Source organism: Panthera pardus, unplaced genomic scaffold (assembly GCF_024362965.1).
Source record: "Panthera pardus isolate Hobbes unplaced genomic scaffold, ASM2436296v1 HiC_scaffold_15, whole genome shotgun sequence".
Taxonomy (NCBI): domain Eukaryota; kingdom Metazoa; phylum Chordata; class Mammalia; order Carnivora; family Felidae; genus Panthera; species Panthera pardus.
This window is the reverse complement of record NW_026526710.1, coordinates 70,413,948-70,432,335: the sequence shown is the minus strand read 5'-3', so window position 1 is coordinate 70,432,335 and position 18,388 is coordinate 70,413,948. Positions and strand designations below refer to the sequence as shown.

General features: G+C 44.3%; 1 protein-coding gene and 1 long non-coding RNA gene across 4 annotated transcripts in view; one reads left to right on the top strand and one right to left on the bottom strand.

The window, feature by feature from the left end:
• Window positions 1-18,388, top strand: part of LOC109275679 (uncharacterized) — a 249,988-nt gene that overhangs the window by 58,336 nt on the left and 173,264 nt on the right. The gene's annotated exons all lie outside the window — the stretch shown is intronic.
• On the bottom strand, window positions 3,402-11,921 carry ST8SIA3 (ST8 alpha-N-acetyl-neuraminide alpha-2,8-sialyltransferase 3). Of its 2 annotated transcripts, none has more exons than XM_053902763.1 (4): window positions 11,301-11,921; window positions 9,766-9,888; window positions 6,737-7,294; window positions 3,402-4,251 (listed from the first exon to the last, which is right to left on the bottom strand). In XM_053902763.1, exons 1-4 carry the CDS (start codon window positions 11,477-11,479, stop codon window positions 3,969-3,971), a joined length of 1,143 nt encoding a protein of 380 aa, XP_053758738.1. In that variant the 5' UTR covers window positions 11,480-11,921; the 3' UTR covers window positions 3,402-3,968. The 2 variants fall into 2 exon arrangements, with proteins under 2 accessions (XP_053758738.1, XP_053758739.1); XM_053902764.1 differs by having other exon boundaries at window positions 9,766-9,931; window positions 11,301-11,412.

The window sequence follows — 18,388 nt, the reverse complement described above, 5'->3', positions numbered from 1 at the left end:
AAGGAGATGAGGAGTCATACTTTTTCTACTCATTGTCCTTGCAATCTTGGGAAATCCCTTAGCCTCTCTGCTTCTCCATTTCTCATTTGTAGCATCAAGGATTAGGACTAGAGAAACTGAAAGGTTCTTCCATTTCAAATGTCCCATGTTTCTACAGTTCTGTCCCTGCTTCCTCTGGCCTCAGGCCACCCTTCTTTGCTGTTTGAGAGTGTCCAAAAATTACTGCTTAGCCCAAAGTCAGAAGAAATGCTCTTCCATTCCTTAGCGTCCCACCAAATCAGGTTAGTCATGGCACTCATATTCGTGGATAATTGGAGATCCAGACACAAGGAGGCTGGAGGGACCTCTCACCTTGCATATCCTGGCTGGCAGCCTCATGGTCACATGCCTGACACCAAGGTCACCTGACACCATGGTACAGCAGTCACAGCACTGCTAGGCACACAACACTACTAAACACACAGCACTTTTATAATGGTCAAGGACACTTGAGACCCAGAAGCAAGGGCAGAGGAGCCATAAATGTTTTAATCATCAAATATGGGAAAGATTTCTGGGTGTGGGAGGTACCACATTTTAGTCCTGAATCCCCTGGTTTACAATCCCTGCACATGACTCTCAGAACAGCCAATGCAAAACTGAGGGACTGGCATTAAGCAGGTCACTAAATGTTTGTGGGTTTTTTTTTTTTCCCCTCTGCGACTGAATTGGTCATTTGTGTTGGTATCATGTGTAGACAGCCTTGAGGGCTTTATGGTAAAATTCATTCCAATGGCTGAGGGTAGATTCTGCTGTGAGTATCCTAAAAGATGAAAGGTTCTGATAAAAGGATGCACTTAACCTAGAACCAGCAAAGCAAGGGCAGTGCAAAAGCCAGGGATTTGTATCTGAGTTGAATCAGGAGGGGGAACTCAATAGTCCTGTCTGCCCATTTCACTGCTCTTGACCACACAGGCCAGGGAGTTCTGGCTACTTACACCACTGCCTTTCTAATCAGGACTCAGGGGACCCACCGAGTCTTTTGGTCGCGACAGTGGTTCCATAGGTTTGACCTTTGAAACAGTCCTCAAAAACAAAAAGAGATCGTGCATGATCAGCTAGAGGCTGCATTTCTCTGTGCTGCAACTGTAAGTCAAGGGCACAACTAACAACAGAAGTAACAGTAAAAGCTGCCATTTAGTGAGTGTTTACTACCTGCCGAAAACTGGGATAGACGCTTTACCCAAATTTTGTGTCCAAGTTTTCCAATAGGAGGCATATAGGCTGTACAGAAAGAATTTATAAGCTATGAGAATTGTGGTTAACCCTATGGCAGGGCTTAAGATTTTCTTCAGAAAAGGGAAGGGTGGTGGTCCTTTTGGATCAGTTCCAGGAAGTCCTGCCCGGAAATGGGATAGGCCTGGCTGCTGAGCCCTCTGATTCTAGGAAAGAAGCCCATTTTGAGTTCTTGTGAAAGCAACAGATGAGACGATACTGGGGGATGGTAAAGTCCTCTCACACTGAGGTTAAGACGAAGCCGAGAGTGGTGTGAGATGTAAAACGTCTTCCTCAACTTGAAATGACAAAACAACCCCCACTCCTAAAACAGCATTATGATGAGGTCTACTTTAAAAGGTCCACCATAGAACAATTAACCAGTTTTAGGGATTCTGGTCCTGTGCTCTTTTAACCTCCCTGGTTCAACGTGTCTACATATTTATATTTAGTGAAATCTAATGGGCACATTGGGATTAAAACTCCAGAGTCAGGATCTGGCCCATGTAATATTGGCATTAATATCACTCAGCCGCAACCAGATGAACTAAGTGCTTAGGAAGAGCCAACTAGACAGTCCTGTCAGTTGTCAATCTCGCAGTGATCCTCGCAGAGCATGGCATGAGCGCTGTGGCACTGTCCTCTTGAAAGTGACAGGGAACAAGCATGGGGTGGTGTTGATGCCCACCAGGTAATACCAGTGAATTTAAAACATTTTTTTTTTCACTACCTCCTCCTCTAATGTCTTTCAAGTATTGAGCTGTGTCAGTGTTTCCCATTTTGAAACATCTATTCCTGTTTCTTCCCATCTCTTTGGATGATTGCCATTCGTACAACTTTGTAAGATGTGCCACAGTTAGCAGCAACTCCAAGCCTGTATGGTTTTTCTTTCACCAGTTAGTATCTGGATATATGTTAGCTGCTCTGATTAGCTTTCTGAAAACAATTAGAACCAGACATCTCCCCTTTAGGACCAGGAGGCACATGAGCATAAGAAACAACGTCTTTTCTTATTGTATGCGGTTTAATGGGGGGCCTGATTATACCTTCCCAAAGAGGGACAGTGAGCCGATCACTGAACTATGGCAATTATTCTAAATGGCATTTGTAACATTACAAGCAGTGTAGGATGAGACTTCTGGAAAAGAACAAGCTACCCCACCCAAATGTATTACAAATGTGCTTCACTGGCATTTGGAAAGAAGAAAGAAACTCTTATTAAAATTTAACATCAACTTGGCCAGACTTTGGGCCGAATTGGAAGAACAAAGTGCTGCTCAGTGAAAAGCCCGGGGTGGGAGTGATGTGATTTCTACTTCTAAGGCTGAAATAATGATAATAAAAAAAGACAGAACGGCCAACTAATTCCTTCATGGCAGATCTACACAGCTTAAATTCCAAGGGTTATTTTGTATCAAATCTTGCCATTACCCAATGGCTTTTCCTTATGAAACGCTTAATTTTTAGATATACAGATCTGATTTCAGTGGGAAAAGGGACTATCCAGTGTCTACAATTATCTTGAAGAGAACAAATGGTTCTGAGCGGTGCTGGTGGACACAGTGACACTGAAGATGACCTCACCTCAGCACTATTCCCACAGGGGCCTGTCCTGATCAACCTCTAGTCTTCTACTTTGCTGCAACTCTGCTGGCTTTCAAAGACCAGGTGTCTCTGAATGGGCAACATGGTTACAACGCTCTAGGGTATATGGGGATTCCATAACAACTTCTAAGTATTTTTCTTCCTTTTCCTCTCTGTGTCCCAGGATCTTAAGCTGACTCATTGCCTCTATATTCTGAGAGAATGCCCAACCCAGCTCTTGGGTTGGGATTGTGGGACGCACTAAACTCAGGCTGGCATGCCCTCACAGATGTGGCGATAGAATGATCTGCCACAATAGCATTCGTGTCAAGAGATGCAGTGCCACCCATGACATTCATTTTCTTTGTGATAGTGAAAGATGCCACTCAGCACAGAGGGACCACTCTGCTGTCGAATGACGGCATGGACTAGTGAGAACTTTGTAAGAGGCATTTCTTATAAAAGTAGTCATAAGGGGATCCATCATCATTTGGTCAGCTTGTCACGAAACAGCAAAGTTACCCAGAGCCTTGAACACATCAAGCAAGTACAGATGCAACACATACAAGCAAAGCTAATTTAATATGATTCCTAGCAAATTATTAAACTCCACAGTGGTGGGGCGAGGGATTGTAGGGAAGAGATTGAGAACAACAGCGAGAAATAGAGAGAGTGAGAGATGAGATACGCAAATGGTTTTTTTGTTTCCATTTTGAAGAGTCTGATCCCACCCAGGCAAAACTGAAATCCTGCCCAAATTGGCCAGAGGCCTGTGACAATGAGGACTGTATCTCAAAGCTGCAGCAATGACAGCTCCCGTCCTCATAAAAAAATGGGAGGCAGTTTATTATCAAAATACAAACACTAAAATACTTCCGACCATTTTGTTAGCAGCATGGTTCCCAATGCGACATTCCCTTTATCAATCAAGTTTACATCATGTGGCTTCAATTCGTTTGTCTTGCCAAGACTCTTAAGAGAGCAGGTGCAAAAAGAGGGAGAGAAGAGATCTTTCCTTTTAAGCGGCAGACAGTCTTTATAAGGAATTCTCTAGGGTTCTATGCTGAAGACTATTCCGTTTGATTTGGGGCACTTTTCAAATGGCCATTTGGCACTTTCTGTTCAGAGTCTTAGGCACAGTGTGACAGAGTCAGCTTGGTGAGCCCTTCCCCATGCATTCGGTACAGCAGCTGAAACTCGGCAGGCAGCTGGTGTGACTCCTGCCACTTGGTGGTAAATTTGGTCCCTTTTTTGTCATAATAATGGTATGGAAGATCTTCCCTTGTGTTGGGGTCAAATCCAAAAGGCCAAAATCCATACAAGTGGATCTCTTCACACATCGCTGACGCAAGGGTGTACATGAGAATACCTGTGCTCAGCCGTTTGGGTGACAAATGTTTGTTTTTCCAGTACCTGTGGAACAGTAAGTACATGTGGATTCAGAAGCCAGTGTTGGTTTCAGGCAAATAGGTCAACATGACTGGGCCAGGAGGTGGATTGGTACATGGATTTGCCTTTTTTAAAGTAGTATTTGCTTTGAATCTATCTTTTAGAACACCTCTGGGCAGAACCGGCTACATAATTTGTGAGACCCAGTATGGGACGAAAATGCGGGCCCTTCTTTCAAAAATCACTGAGTTTCCAGAGGGCGATAGCAGGGCATTAAACCCAGTGCCAGCCCTCCTGAGCACAGCTCCTGTGTGACCGCACAGGTTATACATCGCGTGACACGAGCCCCGCCTCTTGGCTGTGCTAAGGAGTGGTGGCCCTGACTCAGTGGTGACACTGCAGAAGGCTGGCAGCAATGGGAATGACTATGCTCCTGTGTCACCTTCTTATCCAAATCTAGAGGTTGGTTAAATGCTTCTTCTTTGGTCTGGAGAGATTGTGGGGCCTTATTTTTCTGTAGCTTCTTGTAAAAAAAAAATCATATTCCCTGTTCCTTTGTTTTCTACCTAAGGGCTCCTAGGGGTTCCCTTCTTTAGCATGCCAGAACCCAAGAAAAGCATTTAAACACTTTCTGAATTAAAAAAAAGCTAAATTATGGCTGTTTTTCCTTCCATATTGAAACAGTAGTTTGAAGCCTTCCTACCTATACTACCAAATATTCGAGACTGCTAGGGAGTGTGTGTGTGTGTGTGTGTGTGTATCATTTGCTGTGTAGGCAAAATTAAACTGTTTATGAATCAGGTTTCTACGGACTGTATTTCCCTTGAGTTTTCATTGAACCAATGTGTTTGGTTCAAGCCTGAGTGGCTGTGAAGCATTATGGCTAACTCCGTGGCCTTTCTGAAAAGCTAGGGGCAGGGTAGGCCACACAGGCCAATTTCCTGAAGCTTCTAAGCACGTATAGTTCCTTCTTTATTACTTGAAAGCTTCACAGACCTTTCCCCATTCCAGTTGAAATGTAACAGTTTAGTCTTGGTTTTCTTACTAAAGAGTTAGAATGACTTCTGACGATTCCTTTGGTATGGCTGAACTTAAGTCAAGTAAGGCAGGAGCAAAATGATGAGGTCAAAAGGCCACAGGAGGACAGGTTGGTGGGAGGCATGGCTTCTAATTCTGATTTTGCCCATTTGGGGCAGTGACATTGGGTGGTAAATAATTCCTTTTCTTTGTACCTCAGTTGACTCATCTTTAAACAAGAGTTGGGCTACCTAACCTCTCGAAAAGATGACCATACATCTTGGGAAGCTGGGATAGTCTCAATTTTTGTTTGTTATCCTGTTGTTATTAATAGTACCCTCTTTCTCTTAAAGACAGAGCTCCAGTTTGGACTATATATTATGGTGTCACCCTACCTGTTAGATATATACTACTTTATTAGATGATGATTCCTCCTTCTATCAGAGGTAACCTAAACAGACATTAAGTTTGGTAGACTTCAGAGGACTACAGGATGGGAATAATATACTATGGGATAAACATCTTTAGAATTCTCTGGTTACCTGTCCTCCCAGAACCCGGTTTAACTTGTGGGACTATCCGGACAGTATGTTAGGACATGGAGGCTACTTGCTCAGGGGAAATTAGAGTTAAGGCAGTTTCCTCAGATGATTTAAAAAAAATCCTACAACTGATTTTGCTTTATAAAATGCCCTGGACTAGTGGCTCCCAATTTTGACTGCATATTAGAATCATCTAGGAGTTATTAAGAAAAACAGGTACCGGGCCCTTCCCCTCCCCCTGCCAGATAAATTACATTAGAATCCCTTGAAGTAGAGCCCAGGCAACAGTAGTTTTAAAAGTTCTCCAGGTGATTCTAATGTACAGCCAGCATTAAGACTCAACAGACTAGACAAAAATATTGCATTTCTGATCAATCTCTCTATCAAATTATGAGGGATAACAGCAAGCTCATAAAATATCTTTCACATGTTTTGGCACTGAAATGCCAAATTTTAAAGGCCAGTTATGCAATTTATGCTTTCCTTAAGTGGTTTTCTAATCTTGGACATTGACAAAACACCCAAATATAAAATCAAAAGGAATATTTTAAGTCAATTGCATCTTGACTTGGTTTGTCTAATTCAGCCATTGGCATGATTGGGACATAGCTCTCCATTAAAGACAATTCTTGATTTTTGATGATTTCCATGACTGCCTGTTAGGCTTACCACCAAGGGAGGGGACAGGGATTAGAGAGGGCAGACTCACGAAACACCAGTCCCCCCCTCCCCCATATAGCACTTTGTTACCAGCTGGAAGTAGGAGAGTAGGAGATTGAACTTATTACTGAGAATGATTCATTCTTTCATTACAAAAACATAAGAGTTTGCCTCAAAGTTCTAAGCTAACCACAACAAGTAACTAACCAGATACCTCCCACCCCCAAGAGATTACAATATTGATTTGCCATCTGGTGGGGTAAGACTTAAAGGCAATAAAATATACACACCTGTTGACATGTTGCATTATATTTCCAGGCCAAGCCAATTGGACCTTTAACTGACCTCTGTGTTCAACAAAAAAGTCAACTAATGTCCTGGTAACAGTTGCTGAAGTGTGGAAGAAAAATGCAGGGATCCAAAGAATGGCCCCATCGAGCTTTTTTAAACTCAGGAAAAAGTTGTTACGGTCCTGAATGGTCAAAAGATTGTTGTAATATTTTTCCAGAATGCTGGGGTTGAAGGTGGTAAGGTTGGTTTTCCTTCCAACATCTCTTTGGAAAGCCTCCGTAGGGGCAAAATTGCAACGGAAAACAAAATCTGACTTATCTATTTCTTGTCCACACCGGCTCCCTGTCAGGATCCCACTATTTCCAACCACAGCACAAATATTAAAATGCTTATTCACAATGGGTGACACATCTGGAAGCAGTGATCGGAAGTTATTGCTAATAGAGAAAACATATTTATGGCTGGAATAATCATAGTGCATCAGTTGTCCGATCCGAACACTATTCTTGGTCAAAGAAAAATTTTTTATTACATCGACATGCTGAAGAATTTCTTGCCTAAAATGAAAAGAAATTCATTAAATGCATCCCATTCAAAAGAATTGATTTTCCATCTTATGTCTTATGCTGCCATTTCATTCAGACAAGAATCGTAGGCCCATTGTATCTAAGAAAGATTATACATTCATAATAATTGCGGTCATTGCGGGAAAGACTACTTGAGAATCTACAGAGGTGTTAATTTCTCAATCAAGTTCTGGATGTAATCCTTCAAGGCTTATAAATGTTGTCACTTACAGTTTTAGCTGGCATTCTTTGGTTTTCTGCTCTATGTGAGAAGTGTATTTGGTCAAGGAGGAGGCATGATCATAGGGGGTCAAACTATGTCAGAAAATACAGGGAGACAATTTACACAGGCTCCAAAGAGCTCACATTAATTCACAAACATTGGTGACTTAGAGTTTGTAACCAGGTACTGTTTGTTTGCTATTGGACTGCAGCATTCAAGGAATATCAAATGTCACTGGTATCCAAATAAGAGCCAAATAGATACGAGTCAGTATAATACTATCTATTATTGAAATATGGAAATGGTAACAATAGTGAATGTAGTTGCGTATTTAATAGAAATGAGATGATAATCTCATTAAGGTCCTTTGAATAATGAAACAGGAATATTTTTATACTTGATTATATAGAAACACAATTTAGTTGGAGGAACTTAATCCTTAGAAAAACAGGCTATCGTGAATCCTGAAAATGTGTGCACATTCTAAGAATTCAGAGGATAAACAAGGCAAGGGTGATACTTAGCATTAATTTCAGGTTGCTCTCATGTTGAGCTTTAAGTAAAATGAAGTATTTCCTCTTAGAGTTTCAGCTATTTAAAATATTTATGAGAGACCAGTAACATGTTACTTTGCTACTAGATTCTCTAATTCTAAGAAATCACATTATAAATTTCCTATGTCTTTTGCCTAAAAAAATAGGATTGAAACTAAATGCTTTGCATATCATCACTTTAACTGGAATTTTATTTAAAAAAAAAACACTTCACTTGTCAAAATATAAAGCAACATAAACTGAATGCTTTAATCTAAAATTTCCAGAGTTACCCATACTGTTCTTTACAAGCTAGTCTTTATCTGTTATAAAGGTAAAGTAAATTTAAAATGATACTGGGAAAATTAATTAAAGTTTACCTAATAAGTGGATTGAAAGGAGGGAAGTTTTGAGAAGGAAATATTGTTCTGACTGGTCATTTGGGTCACATGGCCCAGTGTGGGAAGTTAATTTTTACTATGTTAGAAATATGTCTTGGGGAAGGTATAATGTGTTCTACCATGAAAGTTTTCTGGTTTGTCTATAAAATTAATATTGGACTAAAAACCCAATAGTTTTTTTTTAAGGTACTTCTATGGTTTAGAATTTATCAATTATTGCCATTGAACTAATTTCTAATTGAACAGTGTTTTAAAATTTTTATTCATAATCACATGACTATATCAGCTTTTCATGACACCATAGATATCTACTGAATTGGTTTTAATTCTGTCACTCAAAATAAAAAAGGGTGCAGTAACTAGAAATGCTATGACAAAACACAGCTCCCTAAATGAGTGGTAAAATGATCATTTGTAAAATAAATATTCACACCCCTAATGAATACACTAGATGGCTCACATTCCATTTAGTAGCATAATAATCCCACCAAAAAGGAAGGAGTAATGACTTAACTGGGGTTGCTAAGAGTAGACCAGAATCACTCAGGATAATAAATTTGAATAAATCTCATCCTTCTTCCCCACCTCACGCACATACACACACACACACACACACACACACACACACACACACACACACAAACTCCCTCATGTATAAACCAGGCTGTTACAAGACAACAACCTGTAAAAATGATGTTGGGTAGCTTTTACAATGTATTAAGGGCTGTAAAGGTTTAATGAAAACAAATAGGCAAAACCAGAACAAAACCATACTTAAATACCTGCATATATTTGGGCCAAGATTTTGACTAGTAATTGATAAGGGCAGATTATGGTATTTTCTGTGTGTTTCAGTGTGAGACAATTCTATTTTATTTCATTTTTAAACATTTTTCTCAGTGGGAGAATGAAAATACATTATTAGATGGTCTTTATGCAATTGTTTTTGTTTTTTTTGTTTTTGTTTTTTTTTAGTAGATGGCTTTGGCAGTGTTACCCATGCATGTTAACTATAAATCATTGTGCTCAATTAAGCCCAAGTTAGGGAGCATATTGGAAATATCTTTTTCCCTCCCATTCAAATTGGTCTTCTTGATGTTTTCTTTTTTTTATGAGAGGGCACTACATACATAAAAAAGAGTTACCAATCAGCCTTTGTGCAGTCAGGCCTAGAAGACAATGCAAATAACACCTCCGGTGGGGGACAGATTTTTGTTGTTTTGGAGTATTTTGTTTTGTTTTGTTTTGTTTTGTTTGAACTCCAGAATTCAAAAACACCTTTCGGATCTTTTCCCCCTATCCTACCTTTGATGTAAAAACGCTGTCCGATTAAATGTCCACTTAGAAGGTTTCTCTTGGAGTTCGTGGGTCAGAGAATTCGTAATGGGCACAAATGACGGATCTAGAAACTTCAGCGCAAATTGTGACCTGGAGAGGAGCATGAGTACACAGACAAACGTGCTGGCCTCAGCTGGGGGAAGCCAACGTAGCCATTAAAGTCCAGGCGGCTGGGGGCGGCGCGCGCGTGTGGGGTGAGGGGTGCACCTGGCACACGCACTGGCTCCATCCCGCCCCAGAGCCCCTCTCATTTGGCCCACTCCCTGCTCCCACACACACCCGGGGGGAAGAAGGAAAAGTAGGGAAATCCGCCTCCATTGTCCATCCCTCCGGGTGCGGGAGAGACCATAAAATGGCCGTCTCGCGGAGAGCAGGGCGGGAGCCCGGCGCACTGCTGGAGCCAGACGCGCCGTGAGGACCAAGGAGTCAGCACCGCGGACAGCGGCCGCGCCTCCGCTATTCCGACCCGCGACGCCCCGGCTGTCCGGGTGAATTGATTTTTGGAGAAAGGGCAGAGGAAACCGGAGTCCCAGGGGAAGACTGGGGGTGGCTCCTGCCTTAACCTCTTACTTCCCGAGCCGAGTCTGATTTCACTCCCTGTCCCCTAACTGGGGACCCCGGAGGCCGCAGGGCAGCTCCACTCTTCTGCCCAGGTGGGGCTTCTCTAGGTTCCGCACCTCTGGCCCGCTTGGACCACAGCTTGCAGTTTGTATTTGCCACCTGGCCCTCGGGAGGTCCTCCTGGAAGAGCCCCTGAGGGTCACAGGTAGAGGCAGGGGTTCCCGAGGAGCTGCGCCAAGCTGCGCCTGGCCCCTTCCCTGTCCAGCCCTCTCGCCCGGCGGCGACTTGGACCAGGGGCGAGGGTAGGCGGCCCTTAGGAGGCTCGCTTCCCGCAGAGGGCGGAGGAATTGCAGAAATCCCGGAAAGGGGGGCGGGGGGCGGTGGTGGCAGCAGTAGGGAAAGGATCGAGGTAAAATACCCCAGGGGCTTCAGAACAGACCCGCGCATCATTTGATGGGGTGGGGCGTGACGGAGAGGAGTGAGCACAGCGCTCGGGGAGTCCGGCGCCTGCGCCATTAAATCGCCCTGGACCGCCCGGAGCCCGGCCGCGGAGTCTGCGGACGCCGCACCGGGAAGGCGCTCACCTCACGCACATCCATCTCCCGGTTCACCGCCCCCTCCCACACACACTCATTGCCTCTCCCTCCATCATCATTCTCCTTAAACCCTCCCCCCATTTTTGAAATGGGGGAAGGGATGCAGAGGAAGAATACGAGAAATGCAATCACATTGATTAGGACAACGGCTTTTAGGGGCTTCGGGTTCAAATAAATAAAGGAAGGGGGAAGGGAGAATCAGAAAGAGGAGTGGAAGGACCACGCAGTCATCTTGCCCAAAGTGTCTCGGAGAAGCCAAAACACCCCCCTGTCATCTCCCCCCCCCCCCCCCCCCCAATAAACCAGATACCCGAGGGCGCTCAAATAGAGAGAGGCCCGCACTCACCGGAATCCCGCGTGGAACATGTACATTCGGGGCGCCCCCGGGTTGGCGTACTTGGGAGTGGTGAAGATGTTCTCCTTTTTCAGGGACACGTAGCTGATGAGCGATAAAATCAGCAGGGCGACGCTGAGCATGACCAGTCCCAGCACACTGGCGACCCGGGCCATTTTGCAATTTCTCATCCCGGGCTGGGCTGGGATCAAGGGAAGCAGGGAAATCGGTCCATTGAGCGGCCAGCAGCTCGCTGGCGTGTCAGTGTGTGAGTGTGTGTGTGTTCGCCCGCGCGTGTCAGCGTGTGTGGCGGGGGAGGGGGACCGGGCAGGGGAGCCGCGGAGGCACGGGAGGTGGGGAAGGGCAGGAGCCCCAGAGAGAAGCCGACCCCCAAGGCAGGGCCGAGCGGGGCCAGGAGGCTGGGCAGGAAGATGGAGGGCCTGCGCGGCGGCGTGGCGATGGAACGCGCCGCGCTGTGCGTCCCCGGCCGCCGGCTGAGGCTCCCCCGCGCGTTTCCAGCTAGGCTGCCATCTCCTCCGCCGCCTGTAAGATAAATGTGATTGGAATAACGTTACAGTTCGATCTAAGCACAGGATTTAATTAATGAACTCTAATCTCCCAAATAAGCGGGGGGAGGGGCCGGAGAGGGGAGGGGGAAAGAGGGGTGGCAGAGGGAGGGGAATTGAGGCTGGAAGGCTGCCGCCCACGTCAGTGGGCTTCCCGGCTGAGGGTTCGCGCGGGGAGGTGGCTGGGGCGACACAGAAGCCCAAACTTGGTTAAACGGACCGTTCATTACTTTACAAATATGATGCAGGATAGGGTGATAACCAACTGGATTTGCTGCCTTGGAGGTTACACACCAACTGCGTGCTTCTCCTAGATGCAGGGAGAGTAGTTTTAGGAAGATAGACATTTAAAAGCTCTCCTCACCACTGAGGCACCACCCTGAGCCCCACGGGGTAGCATGCGTCCTAGCACCCCAGCGCCCCCGCAAAGAAGCCCTGAGAGCAGCTGGCCCAGTTTGGCTTGTGAGTGCTTAAAACCTCCCTAGAAATTTCCAGAACCTCTCCCCTATCCGCTTCCTTTGCCCACCGCATACATTGCTTCTCTCTGAAAGGTGGGCAGTGCCTAGCACAGCGGTGAGGTGAGCTGTGGGGGGGGGGGGGGGGGGCTGGTTTCTCCCTCCCTGTCAGTGTCTCAGCACATGGCAGGTGGTCAGCTAGGCTGTGTTCCCCCAGGAGCAATTCCGCCTGATTTAACTCTTCATTGCCCACTTTCCTGATCCATCCCTGGGGCCAGGTCTTGGGGATGGGCCACCTAACTTAGTCCTGCTTGGTCCAGAAGCATTTACAAACTACTTTATAAATACATGGAACTCACCTTTGAAGGAGTCCAAGAACCAGGTAAGAGTGGCTGCCTCTGAGGGTGGAAGGAAAGCTCACTGCCTAACGTTTTATATTGCATGACCTTCCATTTATTTTAGAATATTCATATGTTGCCCGTTATAACATTCATTGGACATAAAAATTAATCCATTTTCAGTGAGGCTGCTGGACACTCAGTGGCAACCTGCCTATTTCTTTAGCTCTGTTCTTTGCAATCAACTTGTGGCTTCTTCCACCCTAGTCTCACCCTTGGACTGGTCCTCCCAGCTTATTGGACTGGCCAATGAGCACTAATGAAAGAAGCTGGAGGTGAGAAATTGTCCTCCGAGAACCTTTTCCAATAAAGCAAATTGACACTTTCCGAAGTTTTTATGATTTCTTTCTCTCCTGAACTTCTTGCCTTATGGACTTCGGTGGGCCTGATGATACGTCTGTCTGTGGACCTCACATTCCTTACAGGGGTGAACCCCTGGACTGTTAACTCCTGCAGAGCCAGGGGCCATGTCTTCTTCCCCGCTGTTTGCACATACTGTCTGGCAATTGTCCCATGTAGAGGGTATGCTTAATAAATGTTTGAGAACTGAGTGAGGTCCCTTGGAAAAACATCTCTGTCTGGTTGTGGACAGAGGCACGCAGAATGCAAGTGTCTGTTTCCAGTGAATGACAAGGGGAGTTGTTCAGTTTGTACCCACCGAAGACATTTTATACCAAAATCTAAAAATGTGGGCCAAGAAGACACAAATAATCTTCTTTTTCTCATGGGGCTTACATTATTTAAAAAATGTGAGAAAGGCCTGCACATCTATATGATGAATACTGGAATGATATTTTTTGAATAATTACTATAGTTTCTTTTAAAGAGAAGACCATATGAATATAGCGTAAAATGTCAAAAGGAGTAAGATCGTGTCTTAGAGAGCTATCTAGGAATTACACATGTTGGAAAAACTCTTCTTGAACACGGAGTCAGGGGAACATGCTACAGAGCTCAGAGTAATGGTTACACTTTCAGGCTCTGAAGCCAGCAGACCTGACTTCAAAAGCTTACTCTGGCACCCACAGCTCTGTGACCTTGGGTAAATTATCAGCCTCTCTGTGTCCCAGGATCCTCACCTGCAGAACCAGGAATTGGGGGAAGATTACACAAGACATGTAAAGGCCTTGGCAGAGCTCTGGGTCTTTGTTAAGCTGTCAATAAATATGAGCTGAACAGCTTGGACAAGTTTTCAGTGTCTTTCTCTGGCCCCATAAACGACCCACTACAGAGTGCATGGGAAGGGATGTACTTGGTGAGGCATTTTCCTACAGAAAATGGCAAGGATCAAGAAGCTCTTTGGTTTTCTTTATAAGAGAACATAAGAGGCTTTCCTGGGACATATGATACAGACTCATTCCACCTGGATTTAAAAATTGATATATTGCTTATGTTTAGCATACCTTTGTGAACTTTCTGAAGGAAGTCCTAGGAGGATGATCCCCAGATTGCATATGGGTCACTGAAAGTCATATGATGTAAAGGAACCAACTTAGCCAGAAAAGAAACCAGCAGGCGGGAATCCTGTGCCAGGCCTAGAGGTGGAAATGACAATTACCAGCGGGAAAATTTCTGGGGATGGTGCTTCACAGAGTGACTACAGTACTAGATATGGGATTTTTTTCAAGCCTGGGATGATAGCTACTTAATAAATTAAAAAAAGGGGCGCCTGGGTGGCCCAGTCGGTTGAGCGTCCGACTTCAGCTCAGGTCGCGATCTCACCGTTCGTGAGTTCGAGCCTCGCGTCAGGCTCTGGGCTGATGGCTCGGAGCCTGGAGCCTGCTTCCGATTCTGTGTCTCCCTCTCTCTCTGCCCCTCCCCCATTCATGCTCTGTCTCTCTCTGTCTCAAAAATAAATAAACATAAAAAAAAATAAAAATAAATTAAAAAAATAATGAGGACATTTGTAGACTATCACCTAACAAATTTCATTAGAAATGAGATCTATCTGGGAGAACAGGAGGGTGAAAACAAGAAATACAGAAATGAAAGACCTCCTTGACTTCTGTTTCCTAGGGGAGCTGTTATTTTGGACACAAGTATTTCCCTCTCCTACCTCCGTGAGTATGCACCTTTTGCAAACATGTCTCTGGGGCCCTGTCTAGGTCCTCACCAACTCATACCTACCAAGAGTAGCTTCCAGGCATTTTGGATGGGAAACCTGGGAAGGATGATGTCTTTTGTAAGAAAGAGCTTCATTCATTTCTTTATTTCTGTTTTCTTTCATCAATTCATTAAATAAAATGTGTTGGTTATCAGACACCTGGCCGGACAGATAAAGGGTTATAAAATCGTCCTTGACCTCCTAATGCTTATGGTCTTGTGGGAGAGAGATCAGCCGGCATAATGGCAGTATCGTGTGAGTGGGCACTCGGGTGGCTCCATGGAGTAGGCTTCCTGCCAGTACTACGGACAGCTCGACAACAGAGGGCTGATGGGAGAGGCGGAGAATAAACTGTGACAGGTTGTCAGGGTTCTTCGTGGAGGGCAACATCTGAGCTGGGCTTTAAAGTATGAGTATGATGCATTAGGTAAAGAGGTTAAAAAAGGACATTCCAAGTAGAGGGGTGAGGAGGAGGTAGGGAAGATTAATTATGGTGGGCTTGACTAACAACAAGAGATGTGAGGTGACTGCCACAAAAGAAGAGCCCAGAAAGGGAGTGAGGGCCAGACTGGATGACGTGCTAAGGAGTTGGCCGTGTCCTTGGCAGCTCCACTCACAACTGCCCAGCGTTTAAGAGAGAAATGGCTCAATCTAATTTGCACTGACTAGTGCAGGAGCAGCTGGAGGCAGGCCCATGGGGAGATGGGAACAGCAGCTGCTCATGTGGACATCAGCTGATATATTCTGTCCACGTGCCAGAAGCACCAGTGTGCCTTAATTTATCAATGAACCAATTGACCATTTTCTGTTATGAGACACTCACTCCTGAGTAAGGCACCAGGGAGTTGACTTTTGGAAGGGCAAGTGACCCCTCCTGGATGACATGGAGATCATAGTCCAGGGAGCTCGGGGACAGTCCACTGGGAAACTGCTCTTGGGCCACATGTGACCGGAGTTCTTTCTGCACATTATTGCTTGACTTCTTAGTTCCTAGTGGGTCTAACAGTGGCCACAGGGGAAAGACTTGGGGACTCTGGAGGTTTCTACCTCTTATTTTCCCTTAAAAGATAAATACTTTATGAGCTCAGGGGTGGGAAAGCCACTGTAGTCAAAGAAAGCTTCTCAAAAGCCCTCAGATGGAACTGAGACTAGAAAGATGCATGGGGATTTCCAGAGGTGGAGATGGCAGGAGAGGGCAGGGCAGGGCCAACCAGGCTGAACAGAGACGTGGAGGAAGAAGAGGGAAAGGCATGTCGGGGCCAGCGAATAGATAAGCCCACTTGGAGTAAAGTGAAAACAGCCAAGATGTAGAGAGCACTTCTTATGTACCAGGAGTCTTTTATACCTAATCTGTAATCTTCACCCAGATCTGGAGAGGAAGGTATAATTATTTTCACTGCATAGTTGAAGAAACTGGTGGACATGATCTTGCTCAAGACAAATCCTCTTTGACTCTAAAGCCCACCCTACCCACTATTCCAAACTGCTTGGAAGTGGTTCCTGAGACAGAGTTGGAAATGTGTGCAGCCCTGGGAAATCTGAAAGCATCATTCTTTGAGAGTGAGAATCAGTTAATACTGATGAGGAGGGGGAGGAGAAGAAGGGGGAGGGAAATGATGTCATATAGCATTTTTTGCACACCTACTATGTTTTGGGTATTACCTTGGCATTTTAACAACTGATCTCATTTAATCTCTATTCCATCCCTATGAGGATGGACAGAGAATGAAGAAACTGAGGCCCAGAGAGGTTAATAACTTGCTAAGGTCACACAACTAGTGTGTTCCAGAAGAAGATTGGACTCTATTGGTATTCCAGAGCTCAGAGGAAGAAGGGTTTTAACTCTCTCTCTCTTGGCCATTGTATCTCAGGGTTACTAAGGAAGAGAGTACGTAGCCTCTTTGAAAAAGCCATTTAATCATAAAGGTGCAGTGCCAGAGCAACAAGGAAACAACCCGAATGATTCATCTGAGGACCAGTGGCTACTCTGGGGCTGGAGGAAGGTTGGGTAAGGTTGGAGCCTGGGGACAGAGTGCCAGCCATCCTGTGGGATTAGCCAGGAGACAGCATCTTACTTTCATTGTATCCTTTAGTGCCAGCACACCAATCAGCACAACTAATGCTCAGTTTGGAAAGAAGGCAGGGAACTTCTCTGCTGTACAGAATACCCGAAGTCCAGAGTAGGGAGAAGGTTGGTCTCTGGTACTGATTGCAGAGAAAGATGATATACCTCAACTAGGGTAGATGAGTTAAATTACCTATTGAAGAGACCATGTTTAATGAGGTTAAGTAGTTAGATCAAGCTAGACTGATATTAATACATGAACATAGTACAAAATATAAAGCACACGAGGGATGCAGTGGGAACAGTAAAACTCCCTCCTCCCACCTTATCTCCTTAGAGACAGCCACTGTTGCCATCCGGAGATGCTCTATGCATTCAAAAGCATGTGAGTATTAATTTTTAAACGTAAATGCTGAGACCAGTTTAAAATGATATTTATTTCATGGCTTTTGTCTGCATTTTACAAAAGACATTTTGCATAAAATTTTAACATTTCAGATGTTTGCAATGATTACCTTTTCTAGAAGCTGAGGAATTACTCATTTTGCGCCTACAGACGAATGCTTCTCTTAAAGCTCAGTGAAGCGGCTCTATGTGAAAGGAATATAAGAACTTCAAATAGCCCTTTCTTCATTGAATAAATAAAATATATTTGGAAAGCCGTCTTAAGACTATTTGTGATCCAGTCCCTAGGAAATGGTTTGGAAGGAGCTATTATGTTCAATTGTGTTAATCTCCTGGGTCCTTGCATAGAATTTCCACCTTTTAAATGTTTTCAGCGATTACCTCTTCTAGAAGCTCAGGTATTATACTTGAGAAGCTACTTGAAAAATAATCTTACAGTTAACTTTTAAGCTATTCTTATGTCTATTGTGTCTTTTTATTGCACTCACTGTGGGTATAAGAAATCACCCACGGTTAGAGCCGCCACAATAACATTACTGGCATACCATTAGGGGAGGTGTTTTAAAAAGAAATCTAATTTTAGTCTTCATCTTGAGTTTTGGGGCAGTTTTTGTTCCTTATGCTTCTAAAACTGTAATTGTCAACAGCCCATCTTTGAGAGCAGGAGAAAAAAACACTGTTTTGTTTGTACGTTATTATAACAAAAGCTGGTAAAAATTTCCTTGTAATTATTAAAAATGCACTACCATTTGCTGATTTATTGGTAGGTGCGGCTTCCACAGAGGAAATGGTAGGGATTGTTGATGGATGGATTTCTAAGTACCCTCCTCTCTCAGTTCTGGACCCCTAGTCCCAATTATAAGCACACACCCCTAGCTGAGATTTCTTATTTTATGTTCATAGGAAATTCACAGAGATAAGAGGTTGCTGGACTTCTCGATATTGAAAAATCCAGTCTCAGTAGGGGCAGTGGGGGAGGAGACTGAGCTACAACATGTTTTATATTACGGACCTGTATGTTCTATATCAAGTCATGTTTATAGTGATGCTATGTGATAGCATTTTTATTTTTTTCCATAGTTATGGGAAAGAGCGACTCTGAGAGGT